Source organism: Schistocerca americana, chromosome 11 (genome assembly GCF_021461395.2).
Source record: "Schistocerca americana isolate TAMUIC-IGC-003095 chromosome 11, iqSchAmer2.1, whole genome shotgun sequence".
In the NCBI taxonomy this organism is placed as follows: Eukaryota; Metazoa; Arthropoda; class Insecta; order Orthoptera; family Acrididae; genus Schistocerca; species Schistocerca americana.
In genome coordinates, this window is record NC_060129.1 from 191,762,308 (window position 1) to 191,786,054 (window position 23,747).

Below are 23,747 nucleotides of genomic sequence, written 5' to 3' on the forward strand. Positions count from 1 at the left end.
TTATCTACATGGAGCCAATTCAAAGACATTTGAGCTACTGTATGGACTAGAAATGGGACTTTTTTTCCATGGTAAATTACATGAATGAGCAGATCTTCAGAACTGTTGTCAGTGGAGCTTGTGCTACTGCTTCTTGTGGATGGTGGCTCACCTGTGCCATATGTCATTTAATGTACTACTCCCAGAGTTCTGCATCTGTGCTCTTGAGTTCTCCTTCTTATAGTTTTATGCTGTGTGACCTTCCTCTCCACAGGTAAAACACAAAATCTTTTTCCTACAAGTATTTGTACTTTGGTTCCTGATCTCATGATAGCTGGTTCCCAAGTAAGCTTTGAACACCGCAACTACTTGAATTGCCATTTGTATTGCTTCTTAAAATGGACCACAGTAATGTTCTGGCATTACTGCTTGGCTGACTTCACATTCTAGCCTATGCAGGAACATATATAATTTGCCAGCTCCAAAAAAAATTTTCCTTCATTGTTTGAATTGGTCTCACTGCGCTTACAATTGTTAATTTCCTATTGTGATCTGCAAAATACTCAATCAATTTTGTGTCCAAAATACACATGCTTTGTAGTTGCTCCCTGTAAACCATATTGCTATTTACCTCTTGTACCATTGCACAAGTATGTGATGAAATATGTGATAGGTAGCTGCATGACGGCACGAGATGAAATAAAGGGCATTATCTTAAGGGGACCACACCCTGCCTATCTAACCCATGTCAATATAGGCAAGTATTTGACCCATTTCTGAAAAAAACTATTTGATGCAGGACCATAATATTTTTACTCTGTGTTACATGATGGAAGAGGATGTAGATAAAGATGAAATGGGAGATATGATACTGCGTGAAGAGTTTGACAGAGCACTGAAAGACCTGAGTCAAAACAAGGCCCCGGGAGTAGACAACATTCCATTAGAACTACTGACAGCCTTGGGAGAGCCAGTCCTGACAAAACTCTACCATCTGGTGAGCAAAATGTATGAGACAGGCGAAATACCCTCAGACTTCAAGAAGAATATAATAATTCCAATCCCAAAGAAAGCAGGCTTTGACAGATGTGAAAATTACCGACCAATCAGTTTAATAAGTCACGGCTGCAAAATACTAACGCGAATTCTTTACAGACAAATGGAAAAACTGGTAGAAGCCCACCTTGGGGAAGATCAGTTTGGATTCCGTAGAAATATGGGGACAAGTGAGGCAATACTGACCCTACGACTTATTTTAGAAGCTAGATTAAGAAAAGGCAAACCTACGTTTCTAGCATTTGTAGACTTAGAGAAAGCTTTTGACAATGTTGACTGGAATACTCTCTTTCAAATTCTGAAGGTGGCAGGGGTAAAATACAGGGAGCGAAAGGCTATTTACAATTTGTACAGAAACCAGATGGCAGTTATAAGAATCGAGGGACATGAAAGGGAAGCAGTTGTTGGGAATGGAGTGAGACATGGTTGTAGCCTCTCCCCGATGTTATTCAATCTGTATATTGAGCAAGCAGTAAAGGAAACAAAAGAAAAATTCAGAGTAGGTATTAAAATCCGTCGAGAAGAAATAAAAACTTTAAGGTTTGCTGATGACATTGTAATTCTGTCAGAGACAGCAAAGGACTTGGAAGAGCAGTTGAACAGAATGGACAGTGTCTTGAAAGGAGGTTATAAGATGAACATCAACAAAACCAAAACGAGGATAATGGAATGTGGTCGAATTAAGTCAGGCGATGCTGCGGAAATTAGATTAGGAAATGAGACACTAAAAGCAGTAAAGGAGTTTTGCTATTTGGGGAGCAAAATAACTAATGATGGTAGAAGTAGAGAGGATATAAAATATAGACTGACAATGGCAAGGAAAGCGTTTCTGCAGAAGAGAAATTCGTTAACATCGGGTATAGATTTAAGTGTCAGGAAGTCGTTTCTGAAAGTATATGTATGGAGTGTAGCCATGTATGGAAGTGAAACATGGACGATAAATAGTTTAGACAAGAAGAGAATAGAAGCTTTCGAAATGTGGTGCTACAGAAGAATGCTGAAGATTAGATGGGTAGATCATATAACTAATGAAAAAGTACTGAATAGGATTGGCGAGAAGAGGTGTTTGTGGCACAGCTTGACTAGAAGAAGGGATCGGTTGGTAGGACATGTTCTGAGGCATCAAGGGATCAAAAATTTAGCATTGGAGGGCAGTGTGGAGGGTAAAAATCATAGAGGGAGACCAAGAGATGAATACAGTAAGCAGATTCAGAAGGATGTAGGTTGCAGTAGGTACTGAGAGATGAAGAAACTTGCACAGGATAGGGTAGCATGGAGAGCTGCATCAAACCAGTCTCAGGACTGAAGACCACAACAAGAACAACAACAACAACAACAACAACATGATGCTAATAGTCAAATGTACTAAAATCTACTTCATCCATTTTATAGTTTATAAGAATTACTTTTTTAAATTTATTAACCAAAAATATTACGTTTTTTCTGCAGAAAATATTTTTTTCGTGAACTTCCTAATGGGGGAATATTAATGAGTGTAGTACCAGAGCTGGCTTTTTATGTTATGCAGAGTCTGATATAATGGGGCATATGTACTGAAAATTTTAGTTTGCGGGAAATTGACTTTAAAGAAAAAACTTTTGAAATTTGTTGCTTACAGTTAATTAAAACTGTCCTGCAGCATATGATGGCTCTTCTTTGGCCTGTAGCAGGTCTTCCAGCTTCTTTTTCACCTTCCAGGATGTTTGTCTTGCTTTCTTGGCCATATTAGATGCAGACCTGTCTGCATTGGCTATCCTCATTTTATTGCAATGTTGCAGCCCAGTGATCATATTTTCACCAGGATTAATTCCCAGATTTTTCAGCACCCAACACTTTCCAAGATTACCACAATTGAATTTAATAACAGCATCATGAACTCCTAGTTTCATTGTATGCATACTTACAAATACAGTTTTAGGAAGGCTGTTCCAAATTATGCTGTTGAAACATTCATTTGCGTTCTGTGTGTGTCCATGCAGACATTTCCTTAGGAGGTCAGGATGAGCCAAGTCTCTAAAAATAGGTTTAGTTGCCTTAATAACAGCAGCAGTAAGAGAATGCTGGTGAGAATAAGATTCTCCAGTTGCCTGAGCCCTATTGTATTTGCACTATGAATTTTCTACTGATGGACACAATCCATGACATGGCTTATCATCAGTAGAGGACTTATCGAAGAATATGGCCCAAACATCTCTCTTCATTGCCTCCAGGTTTTCTTTATTTCTCCTAATTGGCTGCCCATAGGATACCCTAAAGTTTTCTATTTCAGTTTTAGTTAACCGACCTTGTCTGGTCAACAATTTTCCATCTTGTAGTTTCTTTCCTCTGATATCAACAGTTAGTTTTCTCAGCTATGTTCCCAAACGTTTTTTAACTGGCCTACACATTCTATTTTGCTAATAATGTCATCTCCATATGGCTTAGAGTTCACCACATTGTTGTATGCCTTACTGTTACCATCACCCAAATATTTGGTGTACCGTACACTTCTTGTTTTTAGAGAGCGATGAAATATTTGTTGATCTCCATGAATTTCCGAACCATCACTTGTTCCTCTAAAATTAGCCACACAGTTGCATTCTTTATGTTCATTGATTTTACAACATTTGCAATATTTACGCACTATCTCCTCATCTAACACTTTACCAGTGTCTACACTCATGGCATCACTACTCCATTCAGAGAGGTATGTCCTCTTTTTCTGCCAACTTTCATCAAGTGGAACTGCAATATCCGAACATCCATCATTTTCTTCCACTGCTTCCCTAGCAGCCAGAATCATGCTTTCGTCACTGACCTCTCATACAGTTTTCTCTAATGTGGTTGATATAAGTTCATCACTGAACAAAATGTTCTCCGTGCAGCCATGCCCTTCCCAATGAATCGTAAGGCATAAACTAATCTAGTATTGATTTCATAAGGGCAACTTGCATCTGGTTTTGAAGAACTCATAAATGAAATCACAGCTGAGCGTTTAGTGCAAATTAAATCCAAAGCAATTGCTAGGGCTTTTCTCCCACTGGCACTCTCACAAATTTTCGCACTCTGTGACTTACCACCCTGTCTACATTGTACAAGTTTAGAAATTACATCTGATAATATTCTCAAATTTATAATAATATTACTGTACCCCTTGTCACTTAGAGTAAATTCGTTGTAACACTCTTGAAATGGCGAGAGCTTCTTTGATGATGCACTTCTTGAAGAATTACAATTAGAAACATTGTTGCCAGGCAACATAACCTCTTGTACAGAAAGCTGTCTAAACTTGTTTCCTCTAAATTGTCATTCCCTGAAAATGCCTTTACGTTTCATCATCTTCAATAAACACAACAAAACAGATGTAAGCAAGCACTGCAGACTTGAATACAACAACTAATCACAATCACACTTGATCAAAACTAACCATGTGTTTGAAAGCTTGTTGTTTACAAACAGCAGAAACAAAAGAATATGGACTGTTGCATTCCAAGGGTAGACAACACACTCGGGAGTAAAAAAACCCCTAACATGCAATGTAGGGGATTTGAAGATCTAAAATATATGCAGAAAAGTGGGTGATAGAAAAGTGTGCGTGGCACATAAACACATGTGGTCAGAAAATGTTCTTTAAATGTTCGAAAAAAAAAAAAAATTCAGCAAAATCATTTTCAGAGTACTTAAATAAAACCCTAATTTATCGAAATATGATGAAAACCAAAAATCGATTTTTTTCGATCTGAACCATGGTTTGGTCCCCTGAAAGTCACCGTTATGACACAGCTACTCTAAGTCACTGCAGGATCCTTAACTTGGTGTATTTTGCAGTTTATTCAGACATGCGTGAACATCCTCATATGATCTTCCACAAAAGACTGGAACAGTAGGAATCAAAGAAAAGTTCTCAAGTACCAGAACATTGGACTTTCAATGATTATACTTCGAGGGCTGCTATTTACTTGACCCTGTCCCTCCTACCTTCTTCATCTGCTTTTAATTATAGATTTTTCAAGTGTAACAGTCAACAAACCTCACTTCGCTATGTTTCTGTGACAGTAGATTACCTGGTAAAATTGGTCATTGTCATGCACATGCACACCAAGCAAACCCAGTGTCTGCAGGAGTCCTACATTCAGTGCTGGGTCTTACTGTGCTGCATCACTGAAGAGGAGTTTTGATGGAAGAGTGGTGTCTGCATCACCCTTGTGCTAGTTCCACTTGGGAATACAAACCATGAACTTTCACAAACAACACCAATTACTGCTACGCTCCTACACTCCATTGGAAGATTGTAGGTTTCTTCTTTCCTCAGTAATTGTGGTGGACTGAGGACCCAACTCCAAACACCATTTTATGGTGTATCTGCTTCAGAATGAGCAATGGCAGGGTCTGGTGTCATCAGGGCAGGCAGGTCATCAGAACTCATAGCCATAACCATTTTACTTTTACATAGTTGTACTCATAACATGATACATGCATACATTCTAGTGGTCAACACACTGGCAATCTACCAATTCGAATGCAACATGGACAAATAGCGACTGGTGTAAACAAAACCCTACAGCCAACAGAAAAGACCTACTTTCATTCTGAATGACCATCTATATTTGTAACTAACGACCCACACTTGCAGAATCAGTGGGCGAGGGAATGTTCATACAGAGCTAAGGGGTGAATGTTTGCTTTAGTTGTTTTTCGTGTTAATTTGTGTACAAACTACACCTCAGCTATGCATCACATAAGCTGTAGGCTTTTTTGTCACAGAAAACAATGTGTAATACTCAGAAAGACTATAAAGACCCCTAACATGGTGTAAATTTTGTATTGTATGTGTTTCTTTAAATTAATGCATATTTTATTGTACAAAGAATGAAGCAAATAAGTGTAGTGATGTGTCTGATCAGAATACCAGGACAAAATGATCTTAGTTTTAACAAAAATGAATTAAAAATACATAAAAATGTAGATTGAAAGCTATTTCTAAGTGGTTTGTTTGATTTAACAAACTCACTAAGACGCTTTAGTGGAAAGTAATGAAACACAAAAAAATTACTACAATTTTTATTTGTTTTGTTCTAAATTTCTGCCTCAGGTGCCACAAGTAATAAACCTGAAGCTGAAATATATTCTGCTAGGCTCAGATTATCTGGGTTAATATAGACCCCAAGACTTCATGGATAACCAAAAGCATGGAACATCATTTCTACAGAAATGAATGGATATTGCACTAGAAACCCATACTATATGCCACATTCGGATCTCACTGCACTGCTCTGACAACTTATTACACCTGAAACTCATTATATTGCATATCATTTAACTTTGGGAATAATATTTTTCTGTTTTGGATTTTTGTTCACTTTTTTATGATGATAGTTTGCATTTACTGGATAGTCGTAACACGCACCACTCACAGCTTAGTCTGGATATGGCTCGTACCGTGGTTAACATCTCGACACAGACTATCAGTGAGGCAGCAACGTCAGTTCTGTCCAAAGGATTAAACTTCTCAGTTATGCCCACAAAGATTCTCACAGAAGAGATCATACAATCTGTCGAGGCGTCACTCCACCAAATACCACATGTCAAAGCAGAAAAGATAAGGTAGGAAACTGTAAGAATTTTACAAACACCAAAACCACCCAGGGCCAATATCACATGTGAAGAAAGACAGGCCATATAGGAGCTCAGGAATAACAAGGAGACCCGATGGTGAGGATAGGCAGAAATACGAAGGCCCTCGTTAAGAACTCAAGAATTGATCCTGACACAGCCAAGAGACTAATCACCAAGGTGCCTGTTCCTCCTAGAATCTACAGAGTACCTAAGCTCCCTAAGGAGGGCTATCCACTGAGGCCCATAGTGACGGAATAGATTCACCTACGTGTTATGTTGTGAAACACCTGGCACCTGAGTTACGCCATCTTGTGGGACAAACAGGCTCCTACATGAAAGACTCTTCCCACTTCATACAACTGATTAGGGAACAGCAAATAAAGCCATCAGACATTATGGTCAGTTTTGACATCAAGTCTCTCTTCACCAACGTACCTATTGAGGAGATATGCGCATTCTACAGGATTGGATCCCACCAGATATCTGCGATCTGGTGCGCTTACGCCTGTCATCTACGTACTTCACCCGGCAAGGAAAATATTACGAACAGTTTGATGAAGTGGCAATAGGTTCTGTGCTCTCCCCTGTAGCTGCCGACATCTTCATGGAAGCCTTTGAGCAAACAGCCCTAGCTTCTGCTCTGTTGTGTCGCAGTTGTTGGCTACGATATGTGGATGACACATTCGTTATCTGGCCTCGCGGTGAAGCGGAATTGGAAAACTTCCTCCAGCACTTAAATAGCGTGCACAGAAGTGTAAAGTTCACACATGAGACTGAAAACAATGGTACCTTGCCATTTCTCGATGTGGAAGTGTACAGAGCTGCCAAAGGTAAACTGGGACACAAAGTGTACTGCAAACCAATGCACACTAATTGGTACTTGCACACGGAGAGCCACCACCACCCAGCTCAAAAGTATTCTGTTCTCCATACGTTAACTGCCCGAGCCTACCAGATAAGCGATGAAAATAACATCAAAGAAGAATTAAAGGAGCTACAACACACGTTTCGTGCCAGCGGCTATGACGACAACATCATAAGAAAAGTAGCTAAAACCAAAGGGAGCAGAACACGAGATGAAGGCAAAAAAGAGAAGCTTCTACTGGTACACTTACCATATGTAAAAGGCGTCAGTGAACGGCTAGGCAACGTCCTCCACCGACAAGGTTTGAGACCGATTTTTCGAAGCAGTCACAGGATCCACAAAATGATAGGTTCCACCAAAGATGTAGTCAACAATCGTAACACTGCAAGTGTTTACGAACTAAGGTGTGAGTGCGGAGCTGCCTACACAGGAGAAAAGGAGACCTGTCAGCTTATGAGTAGCAGAACATGCACGCTATGTACGATTACAACAACATAATAAATCGGCGATAGCAGAACACCACCATGATTGTGGACAACCTATCAGGTTCCAGGAAGCCCGAGTACTGGTGAAATAATCGTGGATGCGAGAATGCAAAATACGGGAGGCGATTGAAATTATTAAGCAGCCTAACAACATCAACAGAGAAGATGGCTTCAAAACTCCCTACGTCCTGGCTGCCGGCCATCCCAGTGCAACGGGCTGCGAACAGTCGCAGGGCAGAAGCAACAGGGGACAAGGGCGTATCTGCACAAACGGCTGTAGAGCAACTGTCAGTCCACTTCCGCGCACACCAGGAGGAAAACTTGCCGACCAGAAGCCGAATGCTGATTGGCGGAGAGCTACCAATCATTGATGACATGGACATCCAAGAATAGCCTCTTTCCTTCCATCTTCCCTTACGTCATGACTAGCCAATAATATTAGAGGCCAATTAAAAGTTTTACAACAGTGATGTCATACATCGATAGTCTCTAATAAATAGAAGCACCTATCCCCATGCAAAACCAGTCATGCCCTGAGGAAGGCCATTGCAATTCGGCTGAAACGTCGGTTTTAGTTTATTACTGTTGTTAGTTTTTTAGCAATGATGCGGCATAACGCGCAGAAGAATTTTAATCACTAAGTCCCAACATAGGTAGAATCAAACAAAATTTTCCCTGGATACTGTTGATAGCAGATCGGTGCATGCCAGGACTTTGGTGTGTCTGTCTAACCAGTTCCTCAATGACCGTTTCTGCGCTTATTCCGTAACTGTGATAAACTTCATCTGCAGATTCTCCATCTTCTATCAGAAATTTCTAATTTGTTGCAGATCATTAGAGCAATATGTTTTCATTTATCTGTCATCTTCCCCTAGTACATATAGACCATCTGTAACGCTAGCAGCAACAACAAGAATCATGATATAGGTTAAAATTCTTTCTCAGTGTTCCTTTTTAGAATCTACAGCATTATAAAGTTCCATTGGCAGCTAGAAAAGTATGATCAACATTGTATTCCTCTTGTAGGTGTTCAAAAGTATGCATTATTTTCTATCAACACAAGGCAAGATTTCTGAAGGGAACCACCCTGGAAGAAAATATAAATCATTTCCTCTTACTGTCAGCAATAAGTGAGATGGAAATTGACAGCAAACATACCACAAGGGTAGAATCACTATGTTTAACGGAAGGTGAAATGGGAAACAGAGAAATATTTTAGGAATGTGTGAATGGAAATTGGGGTGTACATTGTATTCTGGTGGTAAAATCTGAGGTACATGCATAATACTATATTCCAAATGAAAAACTTCAGGTTAATTAATTGTAACATTATACTTTAGGCTTTCCAGTTTTTCAAGAGTTCCCAAACTGTGCATGGATAATCCACAATCTGGATAATCCACATGTAGATAATCAGAAGCTGGCTGTAATAAAAAAATTATAATAATTGCAAGACAGTTACTGCTCTTCACTTAGACAGTGTGCCAAGTCTGTATAAGAAAAAATTCATATCCTTTGAAATAATGTGAAGTCAGAAGTCTGATGTATTATATGGTAGTCTGTGTTGTGTTACTGTTTGAAGGAGTAGCATAGAAATTGTAGTATAATAAATATGTAAAGTAGTAACACGATGCCACCTGTTGTTTTATGTTCGAATTATTTTCAACTCCCTTGTACTGCTATTATTTCTTATGTTTTGGGGGTGCTACAGGTTTGATGGTTGCACGCAAATTAAGTAAAAAGTAACAGCACTCCCTTTTGTGCCTTAGGTTCAAACAACAGAGCACTCGTAACAGGCACATAGTGCATGCACACTGGAATGAGGTCAACTCCTCCAAATCGAAGCAAAGCTCAAAGCAGGCAGAGCCAGACGATGCATCCAGCAGTGAAGATTCTGACCACAGTGAGTGTCTCCTGTGCTTTGCTTATTTTTGTTTAATTGCTTGTGTCATCAACCCTAAAGGTCAGTTTGATGCAACTCTTCATTCCTGTCACTTCTCTCTGTCATGCTCTTCACTTCAGAGTAACTGCTGCCTGCTAAATTGATGACTATCTCTCTCTGCAATTCCTCACCTCTCCCATCCATTCAGGTACATTTTTCAGCGATGGAATGTGGTTGTAGTATGTGCCCCATGATCACTGCATATGCACCATATAAAAAAGAATAAGTTTCTAAGAATTTTCACATGGCAGTGATTGACCTTGACCTTTGATGTTGAGTATTTCAAAACATGACACTTTGTTTCTTTGAAAGGAGGATAGTATATTGCTATATTACTATGTATGTGTTAAATATCAAGCAGACATAGCAAAGGCAACCGAGCGAGGTGGCGCAGTGGTTAGCACTCTGGACTCTCATTCGGGAGGACAACAGTTCAATCCCAAGTCCAGCCATCCTGATTTAGGTTTTCCGTGATTTCCTTAAATCGCTCCAGGCAAATGCCGGGATGGTTCCTTTGAAAGGGCACAGCCGACTTCCTTCCCCGTCCTTCCCTAATCCGATGAGACCGATGACCTCGTAGTTTGGTCTCTTCCCCAAAACAACCCAACCCAACCCATAACAAAGGCATCATGCCCAAAACTTTATTTCATCCACATCATTACACTATCAAAGAGCAGTGATACACTTACGAAACACAAATTATTGTAAAGTACAATTCATAAGCTATGGTGTAAAAATGTGGCTTATATCATTGTAGTGGTATCACAAACTGTTTTCAGCACAACAATGAATAGGTAGTAGAACATGGTTACAACTTCTCTGAAGTCTCCAGTTAAATTATTGTATCTGGTTGGTGTCACTGTTGATACTTATGAGAATGTCACATCTGGTAACACAAATGTCTGGATTGGCAGGAAACCCAAATGATGGGAGATGCCCCATGTTGACAGAAGAAGCTGATGTGTAGTACATCTGTTTCTTCATAAGTTTGTAAGACATATGCAGCCCACCAATGACTGTCACATGTATATGAATCAAATCCATAAATGTGTATTAACAGCATTTTTTTCACAGTAGCCATCATGATTCTTTTCTGCTCACTAACAAAGTGGAATATATCTTTGCCATTAATATATATTTGCCTAATTTGTGTTATACAGTGCAGATTATGGGTACATGGATACATCCCTGTATCCATGAAACACTGATTCAGTTTGACAGTGTCTTAATCATGATGGGAAGCAAGTCTATCATGAAAGATACATGAAGGAATATTTTGTGTGCAACATTTGTGAGGCTACTGGCCTGTAGGTAGTAGTCTCAATTTTGGTAGCACTTCTTGATCGTATAAAGAGGGACCTGGTGTTTGTTCAATAATGTTCATGACACTAACATTTTAGCTGATGACACATACTTTATTTCTAGTGAAGTTTGAATATTGATAACAGTGACAGTTCATTTTCTACAAATAGAAGGTAACTTGTGGGTACAAACCAGCATCCAGAATTACAGTTGTGAAATATTCATTCTGCAGTGGCACAAGGTAATGAGGTCACATCTACGTGGAATCATCACAGCCCTATACTAGTCCATTTAAGAGTTTCCATCAGATAGATTATTAAGTACAACAATAGTTAGTTTATTTACACTCTTGACAATCACATTATGGTTCAGAAAACACATCATTGGTTTCTCATGATGGAAGTTTCTCAGTAGTAGTTCATCATGTCATTGGGTTTCATGTACAGAAAACACATAGTTGAGGAGTAAATCAAATGACGAATACACATAATGTAGATGTTACTTGGTGCTTTAAACTATTTTTAGGTGGCTATTTAAAGACTTGTGTATGAATAAATGATTCTTTTGAAAAATACATTATGCTTTGAAAAATGGCAAGGTTCGAAGTTGCTATTTTGGATGTACTGGTGGAATTTTGGATTATGGATAAGTTTCTATAAATGAATTTATAAAAGTACATAGTTACTATTATTATCACATGATGTGGAGCCCCTTGTTTACATGAATGAGCACCATATTGCAAGTGATAATAAATTTCATGAAATTATAAATTAGTGGATTAATTAGTGCTGTATGTCAAATGGTACAGAAAAAATAAGGCAGCAAAAGTATGTAGTTAAAGTTGGGGAATCTAACAATGGTTTTGACAAGATCTGCAATGGAAAATAGTACTATTAGAAAACTTTGATATTAATTTTTGCAGCAGATAACTGAAATTAATAATTTAAAATATTGTACAGGAAATTAAGAAGGCTTATTTTTTGATTTGTTTCACTATATGGAAAATTGCTGATTAGCTCACTGACAAGTGAATGGTCCAATCCATCATATCAAAAACTACCCAGAAAGTTTTCATGCAGCAAGAATACACCGAAAAAATGCACTGTCAAAATCTTAACTACTTAAGAACGCTGGCAGTATTTAAAAACGTTAAAGTTACTTACTTTTGCAGTGCAAATAACCACTTATAAAAGCAGTTTGCACAGCCCTTCCTGCTAGTTTGCAAATCAGTGAATACGCAGATGCAGCCATTACAAGAGAAATGTAGCATTCAGGAGCACAGTCCAGTGTGCACGTACCCAAATTTTGAGCATATAATCCATACCAAAAATATCGCAGATCATTGATTTTTTTGAATAACTTAAATTTCAAATTGACAGATAACCGTTTCAGATGTAATTGTTACACAAGTGACCAGCAGAGGAAAGACAATGTATGGTGTTACAGTATAAACATCAACCATCAACTGAAGCTTTAATTTGTTGATATTAAATATATTACAATAATTCCTGTTGCATAGTTCTTATGCTAATTTTTAAATAATGTAATTTCACTAACAATGAAACAGTTCCTTGTTTATTCTCTATAGTCACCACCGAAATGTAAAGTGTCTATAGGGTGAAGAAAACAAAACATTTTAGTCACATCCAGCACATCTGATAAATATTAATGTTTGCAGGCACTTCAATCATTATAGCACTATTTGGACAGAACTGGAACTGAGTAGGAAACAGTCATGGCCATTGTTATGTGTATTGCACTACATATTTGGCATACATGATCAAATATATAAAATGTTGTGATGCACACTGACAATGCAGAAATGATTGTTGCACTGATAAACCTGAAATGACAGAGCTATCAGAACTTATATGGTCGGACAATTTCCTGAAAAATGCTTTACACTAATAAAAATCTTTTTAATCAAGAGGCTGAACCGCACTATTAGTTCTGGGTAGGAAACTTTTTTTTTTTTCCCTATCCTCCTCCTATAGACAGAGATGTCATTATGTCCATGCCAAGACTCCTACAAAAATAATGAAATAGTTTCCACAAATTGTAGGAAGATGTGTGATTGTAACAGCGAAAACTATGCTTTCATATTTTTCCAGAATTTACTACATATATTTAATGATTTTTGCAAGTAAACAATTATTTTTTTTAATGTTGTTCCTAATTTCACTTGCTATTCCTAAAGACAGATATAAAGCTGCAGAAACAGTAACCAAGTGATACACTAATAAGCCAAACATTATACACTGCCCACCTCAACATTTGATGCCACCTGGTTGCATTGTGGGGAGATGACATGGTATCAAAAGTACGTAAGCAAGGCAGACACGGACGGGATATCTCCCCATTGAAGATATGGGCTGCATATCGGGAAACCCATTGAGATAAGAGCCTTGACAAAGAGCAGATTATTATTATTATTGTTATTATTATTATTATTATTATTATTATGCAGAGCCTGTGAACGAGTATCTTAAAAATGGCGAAGCTGGTCAAATGTTCACATGCTACTGTCATGAGCATCTTCAGAAAGAGATAGGACAGTGGAACTACCACTAGGCACTAAATGGTTGGACGCCCACAGCTTTTCACAGAATGTGGGGTCAGGAGGATTTTCTGCTCTGTGAAGCAGGACAGATGGTGATCTGCGGTATCTCTGCCAAAAGAGTACAATGCTGGTGCATGCAAAAAATATTTCAGAGCACACTGTTCATTTTACTTTCTTGAACATCTAGCTCCACAGCAGACCACTCTTAAGTGTTCACATGTTGACCCAGCAACATTGTCAATTATGGTTACAGTGGTTACAGGACCATTGGAATTCTGCCATCAGTGAATGGAAACATGTCGGTTCTTCAGGTGAACCACTTTTTGTTGCACTGGGTCAGCTTCACAAATGCCATCATCTAGGTGAACAGTGGCTCAAAACATGCAGGCTGGTGGGGACACTATTTATGCTGTGGGAGCCATTCTCCTGAACTTGCTTGGAACCAGTGGTAGTAATCAAAGACAAGCTAACAGCTGCGAATCACCTGCATTCATGCTTAAATGGTTTTTCTTTCACATTTTCGAGAGTTTTGTTTTGATGCATATTTTGTACTTTACGTAAATCTCTTCCATTTATATGACATGTCTTCAGATTTTGTGAAGCAAAACCAGATTTGCACCCTGCTTAAGTGGCTTTCCCCTCTTCATTTAACAAAACAATTTACAGCCATTTCTTTGTCACTAAAAACTATTACTGTAAATATTTTCTTTGGGCTTGGAAGGTGCTCCAATTTGTCCTGGACTTTGATTAGCACATCACTGTTCAAACCACAGTTCATGGAATTGTCAGTTATTTCCGGTTAGTCTTATGTTTCCACAATTTTTAGTGAAATGTCAACATCATTTGAATGAATCTCCAAGAAATAACAAATAAATACATTCATGAAGGTTGTCAGGAGAATTAAGTGATTTCAGTTCCATACCATGTTCTTCATATTTCATCTTGGTAAGGTTGAAAAAATTAATGGGATTCCGCATTACTATGAAACTCTGCTAATAGCACCTGTCTTTGTGCAGGTCACCAAACACATACAAAGAAATCACAAAGAAAATTAGTGTTATCTTCCATGTTAACACTTAGTGGTACTGCAGAGGCAGGTGCTAATTATTATAGATATTAAATGAGGTGGAAATTTGAGCACATAATAATTGTGAACAATTTATTGTGTAATAGAAACTATAATCAGAAACTGAAATTCACTTGTGTGCCGTTTTATCTGGTTACTGATGCACTGTCAACCAGTGATGGCAGGGGTGTACATATCTGCAGGCACCTGACCAGCTACGCATTTGGCAATTTTCAACTTTTTAAAAGATATTTGCTGTATATTTAGTAGTTACAATTTTGACATTGTGTTTCATCAGGTGCATTCTTTTTACATTAACAATTTCGGGGCCGTTTGTGACACATCAGATTGGACCATTCCCTTGTGACTTTGGCAGGTAATACTGTAATACTAATGTTATTTGACAGTAACTTTTAATTATGGGTGCCCAAGGAAAAACTAATTACTCAAATGGATTTGGAACACATGAAATGGGCATCTAAACAGTAAATTACAATGAATTCCCAGTCTAAATAAGAACTTGAGATTCCTAAGCAAAGCTATATGTAATTGAACAAAAGATAAAAATAGAGTAAAAAAATTTAGTTATTTTGGGGAGCAGGAAAAAATGTAAGATTCCGAGAATTCACCCTATCATATGCAGATACAACTGTCCTGTTGTCAAAATATGGTTTTCATTGGGTCAGTTGAGGACTGGCTAACCTCTTTACAGTTCCTGTAAACCCATCAGAAGGTCATTTGCCATCCACAAAGCAATAAATGTGCTTTAGAGTTTGGGAGTGCAATCTGTGTACTTTGCTGGATTTCTAAAATAAAATGATGTGATGAAATGGTGTTGGTGGCCCTCCACTACGTACCCTGCGACTCAGAGTTTCAATATCAAAAGTTTTGGCTGGTTTCATTGTCTAGGGGCTGCGGTACCTAGTTGCCGCATTACAAGCCAAATACTGCTGAGTCTACAGTGTACAATAAAAATACACACATGAATCAAATGGGCAAAGGTTTCTATCGCTCAGCAATTGTGAATTATGAAAGTAACATGTAAATTTGTAAATGAAAGATTGCAATTAAATAAAATCTGCAGGTACTATCTTAATGACTTTAAATGATGAGTACGATAGTAGAAGTCCTTTTGAGAATGTGATATACTTCTGCAAAACACTTACTGGCAATGGTCCAGCAATTAAATAAAATATAAGCTGAATAACAGAGAAACGATAGATTCCTAGTGCAAGTAATTACTTATGAACAACAACATAGCTCGCGAGATATTCACTTCTAAACGCACACAACTTCTTCACTGTAGAAGCCACAGAAATCTCACAAGTGCACAAGTCAGCACTCCAAAGTATTTCTATCACCTGTGACCACACGCAAACTGCTCCACACTCTCCAAGTCTCCCCGCGACTGTGCATCCATCGTGCCATCACGTCCAGCCTTCCCGTGTCCTGTGCGACTGTCCCTCGTGCCACACTGTCCCAAACCACCTCGTGTCCTCTCTGGAAACCATGCTCCTCCCCAACCTCCATATGCCTCTCTTAGTAACGAGTGCTTTTATTGGCTAGTGTGTTCATGCCATGTCTTCAAGCCAACGCATATTCACAAACATAATGAAACACATTCTAAATACTGGATTTACTTTTAAATAACTTGAAATTATATAAATATTCCTACAGCTGGATCATAAACACACTCTAACACACATTTTTAGATACATAAACAAATTAAATAAACATAGATCAAAGGAATAGAACAAAAGGTAGGCCAGTAGCCTAATGTCTCAGTGCTTTCTGTAAGACAGTAAATATTTAACCAATTTCTTCATGAATAGTATATATCACATATAAGCAAAGACATAGATGGTTAAATATATTTATAAGCATGCTGCTACCTTTTTTTGTGTAATTGTGGAGTACTTAAGGCCTGACGCCATCAATAGTAATCAGCCACTTTGACCTCCAATAACTCATGTACTATTCAAGTTACATGCCTGTAATTTATACCAATTTAGGTTTACACTAATAGCTTTCTAAAGACATGTTGAATGACAAAATCAACTGAAGCGTTTAAATTTTGGAAATTCATTGCTGGGTTTTACTTGTATAATTTACCATCAGATACTAAACTTTAAACTAATAAAGATATTGAAAATCTGATTACACCATCAGAATCGTCGTGCAAATAATAGTAATGTACATGTTTCTTTTTGAGGTATCATGATTCATGTGGCTACTATTAATTTCTATAAAAACTGTGAAATGTCTGTCATTAAGGTATCTTAATGTCCGCCATCTTTGGCTTTCCCGGCCTGTCTCCTTCATCAGCATAGTGTCACCATAGAATTCCCAGCCAAATGGCTGGACCCCTCTTGCTTCGGCCAGCATCCGCCACTGTGTGGTCGGCCTGCCGAGTAGCTCAAGTGGCCTGTGCAGCCACTGCTTCCTCCAAAGTTAGAATATTTTCAGGGCGCAATGACTCGCCCATTACCTCATAACTTCATCATGAAAGATGCAGTAATTCTCTGCAAAATCGCCAGCAACACTATTCATTTACCCTGAGTCCTCCTTCAATAATTTTAAAGATCCATGACAGACTGCTGCTGTGTGATAGGAACTGTTGCATTAGGGGAATATTTGTTCTTGACACTTTATTGGTTATTTTAATTTAAGCTCTTCAACCATTAACTAAAAATTCTATGTAAGACACGTACAGAAGCAACATGGGTCATACTAGAATTGGTAAGAACACATTGTTCTGTCTGCAACTCACAAAATTTTGAGAATCCAGTTTTTACATATGGGTATGTGTCTTTGAAATATGCATACACTTGCTGAAGATTGTCCAACAGTAGCTGCTTCTGCTTATGTACTCTAATTCCATTTTGTTGTATCCCAACATCACACAGCTTGTCTTATGATCACAGAAAAATTTGTGTACACCTTGAAGTACTTGTATTTTCTCACACAATATGTTACCTAGTGTTGGATTTGGAACCACTCATATACCAGTTCTTCTAACTGTTTTGCGTTCCATACCTCTTTGGAAGTATAGTCAAAATTTTGTATTTTGTCACACAAACATGTCTGAACTGTGAAATGTGCCTTTCAGTTAGCCTAAGATTTCACTTTCTACATTTTTCCACTCTTCTTTTTTCAGTTCTGCCATATTTGTATGATCCACTACTGAGGCAGACTTCTCAATTTTTACTTCAGGCACTTTTTCTCTCAGTGAACCATCTTATTCTTTACAGGAGATTTGTAATAATACTGAAGTTTGGTATTTATAGAATCCAGTCCCAGATCAGGTGCTATTTCCACTTCACTTACATCTTCTGTGGAAGTACCTAGGACAGCTGAGGTTCCCCTTGCAGGGGTTAATGTGTTTACATTTGCTGCAAATTTTTCCACCTGTTTACTATCCACTCCTGATCATTCTTCAAATTATTCTGTAAAGCATGACTTCCTTTCATAAATGGATTGCAGCAATAGAGTTTTGTTGAAATGCATGATGAACACAATGCTGTCTTGAAAATAAATTTGTTCCTGACCAGTTTGTCATAAAACTCTCTTAACAGTGCTGTACACACAAAAGGAAACCAACAGAAAGTAGTTAACTTTGAAATCAAAATACAATTTGCAAAGGAAATCATAAACAAAAATTTGAAATACTTATGAAGAATATTTTATACAAGGGCAATATTACGTCGCATTCGTGCTTTTCAAACATGACATGAACATTGGATGAGTTGAAAAATGTAAGAATCGTAAGTACAAAGCATTATGGCTCTGACCCCAACAAGAAGTAACTACTGGCAGTCCAGGTTACTAGGGTGCCCTAACAGGTCACAAATCTAAGTCAAGGAACATATGGCAAAAAAAAAATATTCAGAATGAGGTGAAATAAAACATAACATTATCATAGAGAGGCGTACAGTCATTGGAAAATGAGCTACTAATTGAATATAACTTAATCATAGCTAACACTTGGTTCAAGAATCATAAAAGAAGGTTGTACACATGGAAGAATTCTGGAAATACTAGAAGGTATCAGATTATATAATGGTAAGACAGAGATTTAGGAACCAGATTTTAAGTTGTAAGACATTTTCAGGGGCAAATGTGTACTCTGACCACAATCTATTGGTTATGATTAAAACTGAAGAAACTGCAAAAAGGTGGGAATTTAAGGAGATGGGACCTGGATAAACTGACCGAACCAGAGGTTGTACACAGTTTCAGGGAGACCATAAGGGAACAATTGACAGGAATGGGGGAAAGAAATACAGTAGAAGAAGAATGGGTAGCTTTGGGAGATGAAATAGTGAAGGCAGTAGAGGATGAAGTAGGTAAAAAGACGAGGGCTAGTAGAAATCCTTGGGTGATAGAAGAAATATTGAATTTGATTGATGAAAGGAGAAAATATAAAAATGCAGTGAATGAAGCAGGCAAATGTCTCAAAAATGAGATCGACAGGAAGTGCAAAATGGCTAAGCAGGGATGACTAGAGGACAAATGTAAGGATGTAGAGGCTTATCTCACTAGGGGTAAGATAGATACTGCCTACAGGAAAATTAAAGAGACCTTTGGAGAAAAGAGAACCACTTGTATGAATATCAAGAACTCAGATGGAAACCCAGTTCTAAGCAAAGAAGGGAAAGCAGAAAGATGGAAGGAGTATATAGAGGGTCTATACAGGGGCAACATACTTAAGGACAATATTCTGGAAATGGAAGAGAATGTAGATGAAGACGAAATGGGAGGTACAATACTGCATGAAGAGTTTGACAGAGCACTGAAAGACCTGAGTCGAAACAAGGTCCCGGAGGTAGACAACATTCCATTAGAACTACTGACTGCCTTGGGAGAGCCAGTCCCGACAAAACTCTACCATCTTGTGAGCAAGATTTATGAGACAGGCAAAATACCCACAGACTTCAAGAAAAATATAATAATTCCAATCCCAAAGAAAGCAGGTGTTGACAGATGTGAAAATTACCGAACAATCAGCTTAATAAGCCACAGCTGCAAAATACTAACGCGTATTCGTTACAGATGAATGGAAAGACGAGTAGAGGCCAACCTTGGGGAAGATCAGTTAGGGTTCCGTAGAAATGTTGGAACACGTGAGGCAATACTGCCCTTACGACTTACCTTAGAAGAAAGATTAAGGAAAGGCAAACCTACGTTCCTATCATTTGTAGACGTAGAGAAAGCTTTTGACAATGTTGACTGGAATACTCTCTTTCAAATTCTGAAGGTGGCAGGGGTAAAATACAGGGAGAGAAAGGATATTTACAATTTGTACAGAAACCAGATGGCAGTTATAAGAGTAGAGGGACATGAAAGGGAAGCAGTGGTTCGGAAGGGAGTGAGACAGGGTTGTAGCCTCTCCCAGATGTTATTCAATCTGTATATTGAGCAAGCAGTAAACGAAACAAAAGAAAAATTCAGATAGGTATTAAAATCCATGGAGAAGAAATAAAAACTTTGAGATTCGCCAATGACATTGTAATTCTGGCAGAGACAGCAAAGGACTTGGAAGAGCAGTTGAATGGAATGGACAGTGTCTTGAAAGGAGGATATAAGATGAACATCAACAAAAGCAAAACGAGGATAATGGAATGTAGTTGAATTAAGTCGTGTGATGCTGAGGGAATTAGATTAGGAAGTGAAACACTTAGTTTTGCTATTTGGGGAGCAAAATAACTGATGATGGTCGAAGTAGAGAGGATATAAAATGTAGACTGGCAATGGCAAGGAAAGCGTTTCTTAAGAAGAGAAATTTGTTAACATCGAGTATTGATTTAAGTGTCAGGAAGTCGTTTCTGAAAGTATTTGTATGGAGTGTAGCCATGTATGGAAGTGAAACATGGATGATAACTAGTTTGGACAAGAACAGAATAGAAGCTTTCGAAATGTGGTGCTACAGAAGAATGCTGAAGATTAGATGGGTAGATCACATAACTAATGAGGAGGTATTGAATAGAATTGGGGGGAAGAGGAGTTTGTGGCACAACTTGACAAGAAGAAGGGACCGGTTGGCAGGACATGTTCTGAGGCATCAAGGGATCACAAATTTAGCATTGGAGGGCAGTGTGGAGGGTAAAAATAATAGGGGGAGACCAAGAGATGAATACACTAAGCAGATTCAGAAGGGCGTAGGTTGCAGTAAGTACTGGGAGATGAAGAAGCATGCACAGGATAGAGTAGCATGGAGAGCTGCATGAAACCAGTCTAGGACTGAAGACGACAACATCAACAACAACTGAATATACAGTTTTTATACATGTCTTTTAAATAATACAAATTGAAGAAGTATTATAAAAATGAAGTTATAAAACTAGAAGATTTTATGTCATACCGGCAATATGTCTTCATTAAGTAAAACATTTGCAATATATTTAAATCTTAACAAGTAGTAAAACCAAGCACTCATCAGGTATAAAAACTGAATGTTGAAGTAGATATATTATGATGTCCCTCTGGAGCACAGATAGATTATACTGAAAACACCATGAAAATTACACACTCTGAGGGTGGCAAGCACCAAACTAGTATAAATTACTCTTGTAGTAACACTTACTTCTTTAGTCTGGGCTACTTTAGCAAAATAACTCTTGTAGTAATAACTCTGTTGACAACTGTTGGAGAGCTCAATTTCTATTTACTTCTGTAGCTGTAACTAAAGTAGTAATGCCTTTTTACTAAAGAAGTAAGTAATTTCTGCACACTGCTGGAACGTGCATTACATTCCCTCTTGGAAAATATGGATTGTCGGTAGACTTAATTTCATCACCTTTTGCATAATTTACACTCATCGCTATAATTTTAGAAGCTAGGAAGGATTATTAAATTAAATTATTAAAATTGGGAAATGTAAATGTTATTCTACTAATTGTACTATTTATTGATAAGATCTGTGTATTATGAAAAAGAAATTTGCTGCTAATGGATGAAATTGTTAATGCCACCATCTACAGCTACCAATGTCCATTGTTGATTGGTGACATGTATTAATTTAAGTGCCAGTTTGAGAAACAAGCTAGCAGCAACATTGAGGTAGCTAAGAAATGTTCAAAAAACATACCAGAAAATGAAAATGAGCAGTTGGCTGAAATAATGAAAAAGTACATAACTTAAATTGAGTCTAAAAAGCAAGATGTCAACATGCTAAAAAGGAAAGAGGATGCTTGGGAAAAAATATACGTTGAATACAATGCAGAAGCTCTTGCACAAAGATCACAACAGCAACTTAAAGTAATTTGGAAGGACATGAAAGCGAAAGCAAAGAAAATGAAAGCTAAATGTAATCGAGAACAATTTCAAACTGGTGGTGGAGTAGGTGAGATGAAGATCAACAATATAAGCCAAATGGTTGTTGATATGATCCCACAATTTTTTGAAGGGATAGTGGGAATTAATGAATCTGAAGATAATCTGATACATTCAAGCAGCTTCAATGATTATAACTGCTCTGAAGGTAGCAATGAAACTGTTGAAGGTGGAACTTTATCACATAGTCATGAACCTCAGTCTGCATTCTCTGATGGGAGCATATCAGATGATCCACCCAGAAAAAGAGAGAGAGAACATGCGGTTGTAGTGAAGAACCAAGAATTGCTGAAAAAAGCATATGAACTTTCCTTAAAAATGCGTTTGTTATGAGAGGAATACAATGAAAAAATTATATTAATAGAAAGACAAAGAGAAGTCATAGAAGAAGAGAATAAACTTAAAATGGAAATTATGAATAAGTTCAAAAACGTGATGGAGCAAACTTCAGGTTTGAGTTCTTCAGGCAATGTGCTCGAGAAATTTGGGTTTTTGTCAATGAAGAAGAAAATATTCATATGTATAAAACATCTTTTATTTCCTTGATATTTTTTCAAATGGTAAATATGTTCTTGTTTCTTGTACGGCATAATATTTTTGTTTATCATTTCACCATCGGTAGTAACTTTTGTTAATACCACATTCTGATATTTATCTGAATTTACAGTATTATAAAAGAGGTCTTTTTTTTAGAAATAATTGGAACATTGTATGACTTTTTATACTCAGTTAAGAAATGAAATGAGAGTGTTAGTACCCTAGAAAAAAGAAAGAAAGAAAGAACATAACTATAAAATTACACACAAATAAAACGAGTCTGTATTCACTGCAGTAGTGACAATCTCGTGGCTTATTTATTCATTTAAGTAAGAAACGTCTTTACACTAGCTTCTCATTTTAATAGCAAACTAGATACAATTTTAACTAAACTAATTAAGTATAATAGACCTTCTGACAGCTTGGCCTGCAGCATCTGCTTCTGGGTGAAATGCATATTGTTTAATGTCATTCACCTCCACAGCATCAGGGTGACACACATCTCTAACCTCTGTTCCAAAGTTGTGTTCAACTGCAGCAGACACATTAACATTTCCACACTTGTTTGGTTTAAATCGCATTGTTTTAGCGAGAATTTGGAAACGTTTCTTCCAAACACCAAACGTTCACTCAATTACACATCTGGAAGCAATATGGGCTCTATATTGGTGCCGTTCAGCTCACGTGTGCTCATAACACTGGTGTCATAAGATGTTTAGTGAATGTGTACCCACTATCTCCAATAAGCAACCCATCATATCGTGCATTTTCAAATTATGCTGCTTCACAGATGATTTGTGTATTGATAGAAAACAAATTCTTGCAATTTCTGTATAGTTCTGCTTGTGCTCCAAGAGGACAAGCTGTGGGTGTGTGTACACAATCTATGGCCCCTATGACATTTGGGAATCCATCAGTTCGATAGAATTCCCTTTTGTTCTTTGATATATTTTCTTGGCTCTGGGGCATGGACACATACAGTGGCTTTAATGCAATTAAACTGTTTATCACACTGTTAGAAGCTCTTC

General features: G+C 37.7%; 1 protein-coding gene across 4 annotated transcripts in view; it reads left to right on the forward strand.

Moving 5' to 3' along the window:
• Positions 1 to 23,747, forward strand: part of LOC124553713 — a 194,263-nt gene that overhangs the window by 98,538 nt on the left and 71,978 nt on the right. For all 4 annotated transcript variants that reach the window (XM_047127610.1, XM_047127611.1, XM_047127613.1 and 1 more), the window contains one exon: positions 9,750 to 9,883. In XM_047127610.1, coding sequence (XP_046983566.1) covers positions 9,750 to 9,883 — 134 coding nt within the window. The remainder of the gene's footprint in view (positions 1 to 9,749; positions 9,884 to 23,747) is intronic.